The following is a 16,258-nucleotide window of genomic DNA, read 5'->3' as shown; positions in this document are numbered from 1 at the left end:
AATTCCCCCCCAGTTTACCTTTGTATCTCTACACCTCGCACAATGCCCGACTTTTTCACAAAGGAGAAATGAACGAATGAGTGAATGAATGACTGACTCCTTGAGTCCATAATGGGAGAAACCCAGTCTGTCACAGAAATGAAATGGCAGTAACTATTAATACATTAATATTTCTCATTCCCAGAGGACTTTTTGTATACACCCATTATCTTACACAAGCCTGGGAGCAAATGAGGATGTTGTTATTTCCATGTTACAGTGGCAGTTGAAGCCAGCTCAGAGGTCTGGTGGGAAAGTGACGGGCCTGGCCCTGTTCTGTGTGCCTGTGCATGAGGCCGAGATCTGCTCTCAGAGTCCAAGGCCAAGAATTGTCCCGAGCCCCTTGGAACATGAAGTTGAAGGAAACATAGATTAGCCCTGAGTGTGGTAGCTCCCAGCTCCCAGCGCCATGAAGCCAGACTGGCCTGTGCCCCATTCTGCCCAGTGAGCATAAGGTCCAGTGAGCAGATGCCCTTTGTTGGTTGGGTCTAGTTACTGTTTACTCACAAGCATATCCTATTGTGTATGTAACTAGTGGATGAAGAATCTCAGGGGAAAATCGCTTTGAAGAACAAGTTATCCTCTTAATTACCACCCACACTTTCTCCTCCCAGGGCTTAGTCAGTATCCCAGCACCGTGCCAGTACGCGCACAAGCTGACCTTCCTTGTGGCACAGAGCATCCACAAAGAACCCAGTCTGCAGCTGGCAAATTCTCTCTTCTACCTGTGAGGACATGAACCGTCGGCATTGCCGGATGAAGAATCCCAGGAGTAGTCATATACTCTTTACAAATCTGCCATGACCTCGAGGCTGTGACTGGGGAAAAGAGATTGAGCCAGCTTTAACTTCTGGGGAAAACAAAAACAATTTAATCTGAAATGGTTCAAAAGGAATGCGTGCTGTTTCTATTTGAAAACTATATGCTTGGGTTAGACTCTCACTGTGGAATGCGGAATTAAAAACGTACCATCACCTGTTACGTTAGTAAGTCCACAAAGCTGAGGACCCTCTAAGAAAATAAGTGTTTGCATGATGCTTTGATGGGCAGGTCAACGGGGTCTAATTCCCACCATAAATGTTTCAGACGTTTTCTTAAGCAATGGTACAGAGCATTTTGTAGAGTGGTGTAAGTAGATAGTAGAAAATAAAGACAGTTTAGAGCATCGCATATTGTGTTTATCGTTACTTGAATTTCAGTTGAAGTTACCTGTGAACCTCAGTATTTACCATAAGTGTTTTCAGCAAAGACTGTTACCCACTAGACCTCATCACCATCACTCTTTGAGTTCTGTTTCTAAAACTGAACATACCACTTGCTCTCTTGATGGTACTTTATTTCCCTTCATACAACTACTCTCATTGAAGACCTTGCTTCCTACTGCACTGAGAAAACACTCCCTCCGGGAGGACTTGCGCAGGCTTCCATTCCGTCCATCTGAAGGCCTCTGTGTGCGTAGACCCCCTCCCCTTGTTACCGTAAGTAAACATGTCTCTGCTCTATGGACGGCTGTCACCTGTGCGCTCGCTCCCCCTCCCTCTGATGGTGAAGGACGCTGCTCTGGCACTTCTTCCCTCCCTCTGCTGCATCCTCGGTCTTCTCCTCACACCGGATCATTCCCATCAGCATGATAAATGTGCTGTTATTTCTTCCATCTTTAAAATATATATATCTTTATTGATTTCAGAGAGAAAAGGAGAGGGAGTGAGAGAGAGAAACATCAATGATGAGAGAGAATCACTGATCAGCTGCCTTCTGCACGCCCCCCACTGGGGATCGAGCCGCAACCCAGGCATGTGCCCTGACTGGGAATTGAACCGTGACCTTCTGGTTCGTAGGTCAGTGCTCAACCACTGAGCCACACTAGCTGGGCTATTTCTTCCAGCTTGATAAACTATTTCCCCCTCCACTTACCATCCCAGTTCTTTGCTCCTCTTTTTAGAAAAACTTCTCAAAAAAAATAGTCTATCCTCAATGTATTAAATTCTTTACTCCAATCAGAATTTCACAACCACCACATCAAAATTGCTTTTGTTGCCCTGGCTGGGTGGGTCGGTTGGAGCATTGTCCCATGCACCAAAGGGTTTCGAGTTCAATTCCCAATCAGGGCACATACTTAGGTTGCGGGTTTGATCCCTGGTGAGGGCCCATACGAGAGGCAGCCAATCGATATTTCTCTTTCTCTCTAAAAATCAGTAAAAACATATCCTTGGGTGAGGATTTAAAAAATTTCTTTTGCCAAGGTTACTAATGACCTCCACTTTGTGAAATGTGATCGTCAATTCTAGGTCCTGGTCTTGCCTAACCTGTTAGAGCATTTGGCCCAACTGATGGTTTCCTTCGTCTTGTGATGCTGTGTGGCCTTTAGGATAAGGCACTCTCCTAGTTTCTCTCCCACTAAGTCAGTCACACATTCCCAGTCTCCATTGCTGGTTTCTCCCCATCTTCTCATCTCATCCTTCATAGGGGATTCCCCAGGAATGAGAATATGACCACATGCAAAATCTATTGTTATGTAGGAAAAAATCGAAGTTCTATATTTTTCTCACAGAGAGAGATTAGGTGGAAGGCTGTAGTGAAGGGGGTGTGGAGAGCCGAAGGTTCTTTATGAGGGGTGAGGAGAGCAAGCCCCTCTGCAGAGATATACGATGGCACGGAAAACATTCTTTTCCCATTTGAGTGTGTTTTTCAGGCCTGGTAACATGGTCCATTTCAGTAAGAGTAAGAGTAATGATAACCAGTGTGGGTGTGAGGGGGGGGGGGGGTCCCAGGCACAGTGCCAAACCAAGCTCTTTACATTCACATTTAACCTTCACAACTGTGTGAATTGGGCACTATAACGACCATTTTACAGATGATAAAACTGAGGATTAAAGATGCTATGTGGCTCACCAACTGTAAAATTAATAAATTGTGGAGTTAGAATTTGTCCTTGGTGTGTTGGACTCCAAAACCTGTGAGATGAACCACAAGACTGGAATAAAAGGTACAGTAAGATTTAAAAATTTTCTCCCTGAGTTTCTTAGGTGAGGGAGTGCCTTATATTTAAAGTTGGCAAGGTACTAAACCAATCCAGAGTGGTTGGATTTTTGTGTCGATGATGTTGTTTTCTCCTTCCAAGTACAAGGATGCCGTAAAGCACCATCACCAGCAGCCGGCTTTAGGATTAATCCACACAGGAAGGACTCTGTAGAGCTTTGTAACTTAAGTTTTGCTCAACGTAGGATTCGTTGCCATTTTAGCCCACCAGGGGGCAGACAAGGACTGTGTGCGAGCAAGAGCCCTCCCCTTGGCAGGTGTGGTGTAGCAGATGGTGGAAGAAGAGCCAATGTCAAATTGGCTCCCAGAAGCCAACATGGGATTAGGAAACTCTTCATTTGAGCTCTGGTTCCAACACTGTTAGCTGTGGGATCCCCTCTCCGAGACTCAGTTACCCAATCTGTCATATGAGAAGGGGGGTTGGAGTAGACATTTAAAAGATTTAAAAAATACAGATGCTGGGTCCACTTTCAGGAATTCTCATGAATGAGAATTAGTTGTTGAAATGCTTAGATTGGAACAGGGGCACCGTATAAGTGTTACCTACTTCTAATATGGTAATAACAAAACAAGAGCTTGCTCAGTAGTCAAAATGTCCAGCCTAAGAAGGAAGCAGAGCCAGAAAGATTTACAGCTGAGTTTTACCATGGTCGAGGGACAGATCATTCCTGCCTTACACAAACTGTTCCAAAGAAGAGACAAATAGAGACATTTAATTTATTTTATGAGACAGTATAATTTGATTTCCAAACCAGTCAAAGACAGTATTAAAATATATGCCAACCTCTCTTATAAACATAGATGTAAAAAATCCAAATAAAATACGAATAAACCCAGTTTAGCAGAATAGAAGAATACATTTTAAAAAGAAGACCAAGCCCTCGTTGGTATGGCTCAATGAATAGAGCATCGGCCTGCAGAAAGAAGGGTCCTGGGTTTGATTCTGGTCAAGGGCACGTACCTCAGTTGCAGGCTCCTCCCCGGCCTGGGCTCTGGTCCAGGCTTCTGCGGGAGGCAACCAATTGATGTGTTTCTCTCACATCAACATTTCTCTCTGTCTTTCCCTCTCTCTTCCACCCTCTCTGAAAATCAATGGAAAAATATCTTTGGATGAGGATTACAAGCAAACAAACACATAAACAAACAAATAAATAAATAGAAGACCAAGCATGTTTATCTCAGGAATGCACAAAAGTTTTACTTAAGAAAATCTATCAATGCAATTAGCAGATTTAAAGGCACAATCCACATGGTCACTGCAGTAGCTGCAGACCAAGCATTCAAGAAAATTTAATACTCATGTGTGATTTTAAAAGACAATTCTTAACAAAATATAAACAGACAGAAACTCGAACATCCTTGGCTTGAAAAAAGACTTCTAACAAAAAAATCTATAACCTATTATAATAAATTTTATATATCATGTGCTTAAAAGTTTTCCTACTAAAGTCAAGAACAAGACAAAGATATCCACTACCACATTAACAATGCTATATTATAATAATATAATTATATTATTATATGTCTATATATAATATATACTTTGTATTATAAGATATTATATATAATAATAATAGAGCTATTATTAATAATGTATTCGAGATTCTAATCAATAAAACAATGGAGATACATAGATCAAAAAGGAAGAGACAAAATTATCATGATTTATTCAGGTATTATTATCTATTTAGAAAATCCAGGAAGTCCTATAGAATTAATAAATTAATTCAACAAAATAGAACATATAAAACTACCTTCAAAAACAAATTTCTATGAGTTAGTATTATACAAGTACATTGAAAAAATATAGCAATAAAAGTAATTTGATGCTTAAAAGTAAATAAAACAAGCACTTTGTGAAATTTGTTGCTTAGAAAATTTCAAAACTGCATTGAAAAACATATAACAAGTTACTTAAAAAAAAGGTGAACTGTGCTCACCAATAGGAAGCTTGAATATGGTAAAGATGGAAATCTTCCCCCAAATAAATCTAAAACTTTGATGTAATTCCAATAAAAACCCCAACATGGTTTTCCATAAAATTTACCTATATATATAAAAGCCTAATATGCAAATTGTTCCCTTGGGAGTTTGACCGCTCACTATGACATGCGCTGACCACCAGGGGGTGGCACAGAATGAAGGAAGGCCCCAGCCTGGCAGCTGGAAGGCCCTGATCAGCCCTGGTTGCCGGCCAGGTCTAGGAACCCTACCTGTGTATGAATTTTGTGCACTGGGCCGCTAGTAAAGTTATTATAAAATTCATGTGGTAGAATAAAAGTCCGAAAATATCCAATACAATTCTGAAAAAAGATTAATAAGACAGGAAGGCTTATTCTATCAGGTATCAAAGTTTATTATAAAGCTAAAGAAGTAAAATGGTAGCTTTGGCTGAGCCATGGATAAAAGATCAGTTGAACATAGAAATTCTAAAGACATGTAGCCACTTATCTAATAGAGCTAGTATTACTGATCAGAGAGGAGAGAATTAACTACTCAATAAAAGTAGTTGGGCTTTCTACAGAAAGGAAATTAGATCTCCATCTTAAGTGAAAAACAAAAAGAAATTTCATTATTACTAAAAACAAAAATTGTAACAACCAGAAGAAAATATAGGGAATATTTTTATGATATTCTGGTAAGGAAAACCTTTTTAAGCAATATACAAAAAAGCATAAATTATAGAGGAAAAGACTGATCACTTTGACTATGTCAAAATGTAAGCTTCTGAATGGCAAGTGAGATAATAGTAATGCTAAACAACAAACAGCAGACTAGGACAATATATGTGTAACATATACAACAGAAAAAGGATTTTATCCAAAAGATGTTTTTAAAAAATGAAAGAAAACAAAATCACCCAATAGAAAAGTGGGCCCAAAATGACCAATTCATAGTAAAGGGAACTAAATGACTAATGATTATAGGAGATGATGCTCCAGCTCACCAGTAATCAGGGAAATTAAAAATAAAATACCAATGAGACTTAATTTCACTCTCATAAGTTTGGGAAAAATTAAAAAGTTTTTTAATACTGAGAATGTGGGGAAACAAATTTAACCATTGCTGCTGGGGTATGAACTGGTGCAGTCATATTAGAAGTTCTAGACCAGTGATGGCGAACCTTTTGAGCTTGGCGTGCCAGCATTTTGAAAAACCCTAACTTAACTCTGGTGCTGTCACATATAGAAATTTTTTGATATTTGCAACCATAGTGAAACAAAGATTTATATTTTTGATATTTATTTTATATATTTAAATGCCATTTAACGAAGAAAAATCAACCAAAAAAATGAGTTTGCGTGTCACCTCTGACACGCGTGTCATAGGTTCATCATCACTGTTCTAGACCCTACAAACCAGCAAGTCTACCTTGAGGTATATACTTTAGAGCATCTCTTGTACATGGGTACAAGAATGGAATGGATGAAATACATGATACTCATATTATAGAATATTTATAGCCACACTGTCAATAGTCATATTAGAGAATATAGCAGTTTAACAGAAATGAGCTGGCTAGGTCTACGTAGATTTTACATGAATGGTTCTCAAAAACAACATTGAGTGTAAAAAAAAAATATCCAAGTTACAGAATGATGTGTGTATAATCCCATTCATGGAAAAGTTTAAAATACACACAATACTATATTATTCCTGGTTGCATAGGTGTGCATGTACACACATCTAAAAGGAAAAGATGGCGATGAAACCTTACACGCTAAAGGAGACCATTGCATCTACGAGGCAGGGGGTGTTTTGAGACTGTAGATAGGGATGCTGAACAAAGGGAATAGAATTTTATTCGCTTTAAAAAATAAATATTACAAAAAGTATAACAGCTGTTAATTCTGGGTTGAGCTGTCAGAGCCATCCCTGCTCTCAAGGGCTATGCTGCCTTGCTGGCAGGACATTGCCCAAAGGACAGGCCAGTTCAATGTGAAGCAGAAATATTTGTATTTGCGTTTTATTTTAGTTAGAACAGTTAACATGCGATCTACCCTCCTCAATTTAAGTGTACAATACATTATTTTTGACTATAGGTACAATGTTGTACAGCAGGTCTCTAGAGTTTATTTACTTGCTTCATTGAAAATGTGTGCCTGTTGGTTACTAACCTCCCATTTCCTCTCCCTGCCCCAGCCCCAGCAATCACCATTCCATTTTTTGAACCTATAAATACGATGATTTTAGATAACTCATGTGAATGGAATCATGCAGTATTTGTCTTTTTGGTGACTGGCTTATGTTAATTAGCATAATTTCTTCAAGGTTCATTCATGCTGTCTCATATTGCAGAATTTCCTTTTCTTAAAAGACTGAATAGTATTCCATTGTATGTGTTACATTTTCTTCATCTATTCACCTGTTGATGAATATTTAGATTGTTTCCACATCACAGCTATTGTGAGTAGGGCTGTGATGAACATGGGAGCGCTTATATCTCTTCCAGATCCTGATTCCAGTTCTTTTGGATAAGTATCCGCAAAGTGAGCCTATTGGATAATATGACAGTTCTATTTTTAATTTCCTGAGGAACCGCCATAATGTTTTTCATAGCAGTGCATCATTTTTGTGCAAGGGCAATTTCTCCACATCTTGCCAACACTTGTCGTTCGTTGATTTATTGATGATAGTCATTCTGACAGGCATGAGGTGCTATTTCATGATGGTTTTGATTTGCATTTCCCTGATGATTAGTGACATTCAGCATTTTTTCACATGCATGTAGCCAATTGTGTGCCTTCTTTGGAGAAATGTCTGTTTAAGTCCTTAGCCATTTTTTTATTGGCTTATAAGTTTTGTTGTTTTGATTTGTTTTTTACTATTGAGTTGTAGGATTTCCTCATATATTTTGGAGATTATCCCCTTATGAGATTTATGTATGGTTTTAAACCCGATGTATGTGTTGCAGACATTTTCTCCCACCCACAGGTTGCCTTTTCCTCTCTGTTTTGTTTCCTTTGCTGTACAGAACCTTCAGTTGGATGTGGTCCCACGTGTTTATTTTTGTTTTTGTTGCCTGTGCTTTTGGTGCCATATCCATGAAATCCTTGCCAAAACCAATGGCAAAAAGCTTTTCCTCTATGTTTCCTTCTAGGAGCTTTACAGTTCCAGGTCTTACATTTAAGGTTTTAATCCATTTTGAGTTGATTGTTGTGTGTGGTCTGAGATGAGTCAGAATCTAAAACAGAGGTTGGCTTTAGTCTCAGGGAGCACAGAGTCAAACTCAGTGGAGACTTCCACCCAGAAATGAAGACCAGGCTGAGTGTTACAAGGAGAGTGCAATTGTTATTAGTTCAAAAAATGGTAGTTGAACATAATGTTATAGGTTCTGTGAGGGATACTGATGAAGTTTCCACCTCTGAGAGCAATCTTGCCCCACAATACTTTCTGTGATCATGGGAAAGTTCTGTTTAGAACCATTAGCCACTTGTGCATTATGTGTTAAAATGTGGCTTCTGCGATGAAGAAACAGAATTTTAAATTCTATTTCATTTGACTTAATTTAAATTTAAAAAGCTCTGTGTGGCTAATGGCAACCATATTGGACAGCACAATTCTAGAGGCATCACTATCTACTAGGACAGAGGGCAAATTATAACTATAGTGATTATATGATATGGAAATTATAAGTAATTATGATTTTTCATTCAATGAACATTTTTTGCAGACCTAATATGTGCTGACACCACAATATGAAGATGAGCAGGCCTGGGGCCCTGTCACTAAGACGCCCCCAATCTAGTGGGGCTCTACCACCAGCCACGTCAAATGCCCCTTTGAGAATGTTTTTGTAGCATGTAGAACCCCCAGATGTGAATCAGCTCATGGAAACCAAGGTCTTTAAGGACATGGGGCTGGTTTGGCCCCTTGAGTGTCAGAATCTTGGCTGCGACCGTTAGTGGAGACCATTTTGTGCAGGCGTACAATGAACACAAGTTTGCCAACGCTGGAGATGATTCTTTAACGTTGAACCATATGAAGACCACAGAGGAATGTGGTGGCGATGCAGCCATGCCCTAGGGTGAGAACCACACTCCGTTTACACATCACTCTATACATTTATAGGAGGCAATGATCAGACACCGGAGGGATTCTGACTCCATTGCCTCCCAAGTGAGAACTGGTGAGCGCGCCTAAGCAGCACGGCTGAGTTTACACAATTGGCCTTGTCTGGACTATCTATCTTCTGTGTCTCTCTTTGTTCTTATCAGATCATGAGCAGTACAGTCTGTGCTGGAACACTGCCTTCCTCCGTTAGGGCTTTCGGTTACCCAGACCCTTCTGCTCTCTGCACTCACTCAGAGCATTCTCTTTCTCAGCCATTTCTAGGAAAGGGATTGTTAAGATGCCGCCTGGCTGTGCCTCCACACTGGGCCTCCCTCCTGTCCCTGCGTGCTCTGTACCCCTGCATTCTTTCTGTGGGAGGACCCTTCTTCTGAGAGCTGTGGTCACGGGAGGGGGTTTTAGCCTCATTTGACAGGGGCAGTCATTCCTGGCTGGAAACAGACCCTGGCTTGGGCAGCCCCTGGCACCACCTGTGGGCCATCATTAAACACACCCGTCTGCTCCCTCCACTGCGAACTGGAGGGCCACGCTGCTGAATCATGAACAAGGTGATGCGGAGGGTGCACATCCTGGCCGCCCAGGACAGTGCCTTGCCCTGGGCAGCGGACAGCTGCCGGAAACAGCCTCTTCCTCTCTCTGCAGGGTCACCATGGCCGCAAGCTCTGCTGCAGCGTGTGTCCTTCCCACTTGGCCAGAGGTGACTGCCCTAGGGATGAGCACCTGGCCCAAGATTCCTCCCCTGAGTGGTTAGAAGTGGAGGTGAGGCGAGAGAGACGGAGGGGGAGGTGGAGAGAGAGAGAGAAGAGACACAGAGAGACACACAGAAAAAGACAGAGAGAAAAGAGAAAGAGAGAGGAGAGAGAGAGAGAGAGGCTAATTCTACCTGTGGCAGCATGTGGCTACAACTGTACAGCATAAATGGACAGCAGATAGAGTTGGTCCACAGGGAGATACAGTGATTAAAGCAAATGCGCACAGGGACTGCTCTCCCTGGGGCGCGCCAAATCCCAGCTCCCGTCCTCCCTCAGGCCCACTGCACTGTGCCCTTGTCCGCAGACATCTTTGTTTCCTCTAGACAAATTTCCCTATGTTTGCTTAAGTGAGTGGGAGCAAGTTTATTTCTGCTTACACACACACACACACACACACACACACACACACACACACACACACACACACAGTTGGAGCTCAGCAAATGCAACGTGTGGTCAGCAGAATTTTAAGCTGGCCTTCCTGACTCCTATTTCTGGCATCCATCGTTAGTGTAAAATGAAGGGAGTTTGCCGTCCCTAATCAGTTGATTTAAAGTTCATCAAATAAGAGATTATCCTGGCCTGGTCCAAACTAATCGGGTGAGCCCTTGAAAAGGGTGGAGAGGTCAGAAACTCATTCTCTGCTGCCGGCCTTGAAGAAACAATGTGTGGCTGCTGAGAGCTGAATTCTGCAATCACCATGTGAACTTGCAAGAGGACCCCAAGCCTCAGCTGAGCCAGGTCTGGCTGACATGTCGGTTACAGCCTTGTGAGGCCCTGAGCAGAGGACTTGGTTACACTAGGCCTGAACTTCTGATATACCAAAACTTGGACATTTCCAGTTGGTAGGTTTATGGCAATTTGTTCCATAGCAAAACGGAAAACTAATGCAGAAGGCAAATGAGGGGAGAGATCAACCAAAGGACTAGTAGTATGCATATAAGCATAACCAATGGACACAGACACTAGGGGGGTGAGGGCATGAGCAGGGGGATGGGGGGCTATAGGGGGGTAAGGACACATATGTTATACCTTAATCAATAAAGAAAATAAAAAATAAAAAAGAAGGCAAATGAGTGGCTGTGCTGTTATTTTTCATTCAAGTCCCCCTCTTCCCACCTTTCTCCATTGAACAATAACCAGCACTGATCTATAAAGACACCAATTGATTGTCTAGATCAGTGGTTCTCAACCTTCCTAATACCGCAACCCTTTAATACAGTTCCTCATGTTGTGGTAACCCTCAACCATAAAAATCATTTTCGTTGCTACTTCATAACTGTAATTTTGCTACTGTTACGAATCGTAATGTAAATATCTGATATGCAGGATGTATTTTCATTGTTAAAAATTGAACATAATTAAAGCATAGTGATTAATCACAAAAACAGTATGTAATTATATATGTGTTTTCCGATGGTCTTAGGTGACGCCTGTGAAAGGGTCGTTTGACCCCCAAAGGGGTCGCGACCCACAAGTTGAGAACCGCTGGTCTAGATGGACCCTCAGCGGTCAGTTAGCTGTATTCCCACTTCAGCCTTTTACCTCAATGAACTCTTATGAAAACCATTGCTCAGTTCTGCTTGCCATGGAATTGGTGGCTCCTCATAAAGAACATCTCAGCTGCTGGCAGCAGTGAGGAGAAAGGTGGGAGGCAGAATTTTTAGGAGTGCCTCGTCCCAAGGATTAAAACCCGTGGGAATTAGATGCCCTGACACACAATGTCAGCCCGAGGCTTCCTGATGGGACTCTCCTCATATCTTTGTAGACATAGGGCTTCCTGGGGAAACCAGACAGATGCTCTGCTCTGGCAGGAGGAACCCTGGCTCACTGCCCTCCCTCTTTATCCAGCTCACTCTCCCACTGGCCAGAGACCACGTGTCACAGGCCCAGCAGGCTCCTGGACATTCAGAACTTTTCTGGAAAACATGAGAGTTAAGGGGCTTGAGATTTGGGTATTGGTACTATTGAATCCTCTAGTAACAAATCCTCCTGTAAAAGAATGACAATATATGACATCCACATAACATGCTACAGGTTCCAAATTACTTTAAGCTCCATGTATCATTTGGTTCTATCCACAGGCCTGGAAGCAATGCATTCGTCATCAACCCTTTTACAGATGAGGAAATCGAGGCCCAGAGAAGTTAAATGACCTGCTCAAGGTCACACGGCTGAGTGGCAGAACCAGGCCTGGAAGCCAGGTCCTTCCACAAAGACATGCCCAGGTCGTCCAGGCAGCAGGCACTGTGCTGTGCTTGGGGGAGGTGGCAATGACTAGGGCATGGCCATCAAATGAACAACGACGGAAATCGTTAGTTAAAATGTGACCACGGAGAAGAGGTGCAAGGTCCCCTGAGAGTTTGAGGGGTCTCTAACCTAGTTTGAGTTGTTGGAAACATTTCTTCCGATGGAATAACATTTAAGCTAAGATCTAAAAGCCAAAAGTTGTTGACCAGAAGACTGGTGGGGGGGGGGGCGGGGGGGGGGGAGCATTCCAGGCAGGGGAATAGCCTATCCCCTTCATGGAAGAGGAAATTATGTTAATATGGCTGCAGGATAGAAAAAGGGAGGAAGGGATCAAGATGAGGCTGGGGAGGCAGGCAGGGGCTAGGTAGGCCATGTAGCACTTTGAAGTTCTGGTTAAAGATTTTTGCCGTGATTCAGGCAATGGGAAGCCTTGATGGTGTTTAGCCAGGGGAGTCAGATATTCAGATTTGTATTTTTAAAATATCACACTGCCTGCCGTCTAGGAAACAGACTAGAGGTCTAGAGGGGGAGGCGTGGAAATGGGGAGACAGACGAGGAGCTACTGCCGTGGTCCAAGCAAAGGACATGGTGAGTGTGATGGTGACGGGAATGCAGGGAAGAGGGTGGGCTCCGTGACCCGCTATGGTGACGGCGAGGGAGAAACGGGATCAAAGCTTTCTTTCTCTCCGCAGTGTTCATTATCTCCCAGGCTTCTTCTGTTTGCTTTGCATCTTACAGAACAAAGGAAAAAGCAGGCCCTTCCACACAGCAGCTGGAGCACAAAGGAAGTCCAGCCAAGCCTTCATTTAGTCCAAAGCTCTTAGAATCAACTCAACTTTATTTTTAATTTTTTTTCAACTGAACTTTAAAAGCTCCTCAAATATCCCATTGTTAGGGACTCCCACAGCATCAGGCAAAATGTTTCCACTTGAGGCTCACCTGTTTGATCGGGCTCTTTGAGGAAGACATTGAACTTGTCCCCAGGCAGAAAAAATAAAAAACTTGTTAGGTAACAGAGGGAAAATGTCACGTTACATAAAATGCTCAAAATGCCATGTTGAGGTTAACCCCATTAGTGTTACAAGTTTCTGAAGCCAAAGATTGCTTATCTTGAGAATGATGAGAGAACTATTTAGAATTTTAAAAAAAAATTGTTCTTAAGTTTTCTCCTCAAAATTCTGGGGGAGGGAGAGTCTGGAGAGGTACAGACTGAGAAGGAAGGAACTGGGTGCCGTTCAGTTCATCCGGGTGTCTCGTCATGTCTTGCAGAGCGATGTGTTAGAAAATTCGTGGGCTTTGGACTCTGAGTTGGGTTCAGGTCCTGCTTCTTTCATTCCTTAGCTGCCTGATGTTGAGTATGTGAGTCGCCCTTTCTGTATCACAAATGATGAAAACTGACAGAAGCCTCTACTTCACGGGTTATTGTGAAAAGTAAGACAATGCATTCAAAACCAACATGACACCTGGCACCGAGTACACATTCAATAAATGTTAGCAACGATATTGTCAGTATGCTTACATTCAAAGGAAACGATTTTTTTTTTTTTTTTTTTTTGGTATGCTGTGACTCTTTGGTGCTGAATGAAAAGTTCTTCACTCTCTTTAGCAATAATAGAAAAATTAATTTCAATTTGAAATTGAGGGCTCATGAAAGAAGTAGCTTGATTTTCAAAAATCGAAAAATATTTATTGAGTATCCACTATGTGATTACTCAATAAAAATGATTATTTTGCAAGGTGATGAGAGAGACCTAAAGAGGTATGAGACACGGACATACAGACTAGTGGGTAGGACATACAGACCCAGAAAGGAAACTCAGTCAGGTCTATGCCAGCTAAATAGCAAGTGAGGATGGAGAGGGTGGTGCTCTCAGAAAGGAGATTGCCCTCTGCCAGGAGTGGCAGGCTGGGGCTATGGCTGGCAGGGTCTAAATGATAAGACCCACTCTCCCCAGGTCCGCAAGCAATCCCTAACTGCTAGCACAGACAAAATAAGGAAGAAAAATTTTTTTTCTGAGCAATTATGAGCTGCTCTGGAGTGGATTCGCATCAAATATGGCAGCTTCAGGATGTGTGAGATCACTGCTTTGCCATTGACCTGTAAAGTCACTTGTCCTATATCTAAAAGGTACAACTCAATGAGTTCTCAACAATTAAAAAAATATGCTTTAGAAACTGCTGCCAGAGAAACTCAGCCAGAACAGACCCCACCGTGAGAGATTTGAGGGCTCGAACCAATTTTCAGTTCAAAGTCATGAGTATTGTCTGGATGACACCGGTGTGCCAGACCTGTAGGGTACAATGCTCTATTGAAGATCCCATGGGTTAGTGGAGGGGACGGGTGTGTGAACAAATAAATTATGTGAAGCAATAAATCATGAAACAGCATTCGGAGTACAGCAGCGGAGATATGCTCCAGGTTCAGAGGTCACGCAGAGCAGGGCTGCTGTTGGAGGGGAGGAGGGATGGAGGGTGTTGGGACGAGTTTGAAGGGAGGACAGAAGGGTTCAGCATACAGACTAGTGAGGACCTGGGAGGTATGAAAAGGCTGTCAGGGAATTGTAAGTAGCTGGGGACTCTAAATGGGCTTCCCCTCAGGGCCGACCCAGCTCACATGGAGAGAAAGCTGTGGGCAACCTCTCCTGCTTCCTGATTTACAGGACACTGAGCCCACTCTGTCCCAGATCCCTGCTCACCATTATTCAGTGCATCTACTTTTAGCTTCAAGTTTTGATCCTTGTTCAAAAAGCACACATATTTTAGGTTGTTGCTGCTCATTTTACTTGAGTGAGGATGACTTCCACATGCTTTATCAAATGAAGGTTTGCCCTGGCTGTGTATCTCAGTTGGTCAGAGCATTGTCCCGATATGCCAGGGTTGTGGGTTTGATCCCTGCTTAGGGCACATACAAGAATCAACCAATGAATGCATAAATAAGTGGAACAACAAATCACTCTCTTTCTCTTCCCCCTTTCTCTCTCTCTAAAATCAAATTTTTTTTATAAAAAGACTAGAGGTCCGATGCACGAAGATTCGTGCAAGAATAGGCCTTCCTTCCCCTGGCTGCCAGCACCGCCTTCGCTCCGGCCAGAGCTGCCTTTCTGCCTTCATTCCAGCCCTGAGCCACCTTTCCACCTTCCCTCACTGCCCAGAGGCCTGGAGCAGCGGGGGCGGTGCAGAACGCCTGAGTCATCACCATGGCGATGATGCAAGCATCCTGCCCCACCCCTGCTGCTCAATGCCTGCATATGCAAATTAACCCACCATCTTTGTTGGGTTAATTTGCATACACACCCCTGATTGGCTGGTAGGTGTCATGAAGGTACGGTCAATTTGCATCTTTTATTAGTGTAGGTGTTTAAAAAGCAAGAATGCCTGAGTTCCCAACTAGAAATCTTATGTTCAGCTCCTTCCTCTCTCTCACTCCCATGAACTTCAAGACCTTTGCTCATTAAGGCCAGCTACTAACCACTCACCTGTTTGAAAAATGCAAAACTGCTGGCTTTTAGTGATGTAGCTTTGCTGTGTTTGTTGTCAGTTTTATTTTTCTAGGATACATTAGTAAGAATTTCTGGAAATTATCAAGATGAGTCTCCTAGTCTTAACCTTAGCTAGAAGCTGGCCTTCAGCTGCAGTCTCTTCCTTTCAGACACTGCATTCTGAGAAGACAAAGAAAAGGACTGTTTCCTTTATTCCCCTTTTTTAAAAATTTTAATTAAATTTAACTGGAAATGTGCAAATTGTGCTTTGATTCCTCCTGTGGCCCAGGCCCAGATTTTCAGAGGAGACTCTATGCCTGCCTCTATTGTTTATGTTACTACGTGAGTTCCCAAGCCATTCCTCTTGCTAGGCAAATACATATTTTTGTGACTTGCCAGGCATCATGTGTTATTGTTCTTGGCAAAATACTTTGTTCCATCACTGTCCTGCTCAGAGGCAGAGAGGACAGAGGACCTGTAGCAGGACCTGGCAATTCGGTTGCTCCATGTAAGAGTGGAAGGTTTCAGGGACAGGAAAAGCATGCAATCAAGGTAGCACTTCCATAAGATGTTCAGTAGAAACCTACTGTTGAAGTTTTATTGAAAGACAGCCATGCTCATTAATCT

The 16,258-nt window shown here is 42.5% G+C and overlaps 1 protein-coding gene across 1 annotated transcript in view; it reads left to right on the top strand.

Moving 5' to 3' along the window:
- Positions 1-1,202, top strand: part of PIWIL4 (piwi like RNA-mediated gene silencing 4) — a 42,473-nt gene extending 41,271 nt beyond the window's left edge. Inside the window, exon 20 of the mRNA XM_059710972.1 lies at positions 654-1,202. Within this exon, the coding sequence (XP_059566955.1) occupies positions 654-770 (117 nt within the window). The 3' untranslated portion in view covers positions 771-1,202. The remainder of the gene's footprint in view (positions 1-653) is intronic.
- Positions 1,203-16,258: the final 15,056 nt, after the last annotated feature.

Source organism: Myotis daubentonii, chromosome 9 (genome assembly GCF_963259705.1).
Source record: "Myotis daubentonii chromosome 9, mMyoDau2.1, whole genome shotgun sequence".
Taxonomy (NCBI): Eukaryota; Metazoa; Chordata; class Mammalia; order Chiroptera; family Vespertilionidae; genus Myotis; species Myotis daubentonii.
The sequence above is the reverse complement of the archived record's forward strand: the minus strand, read 5'-3'. Positions and strand labels throughout refer to the sequence as shown.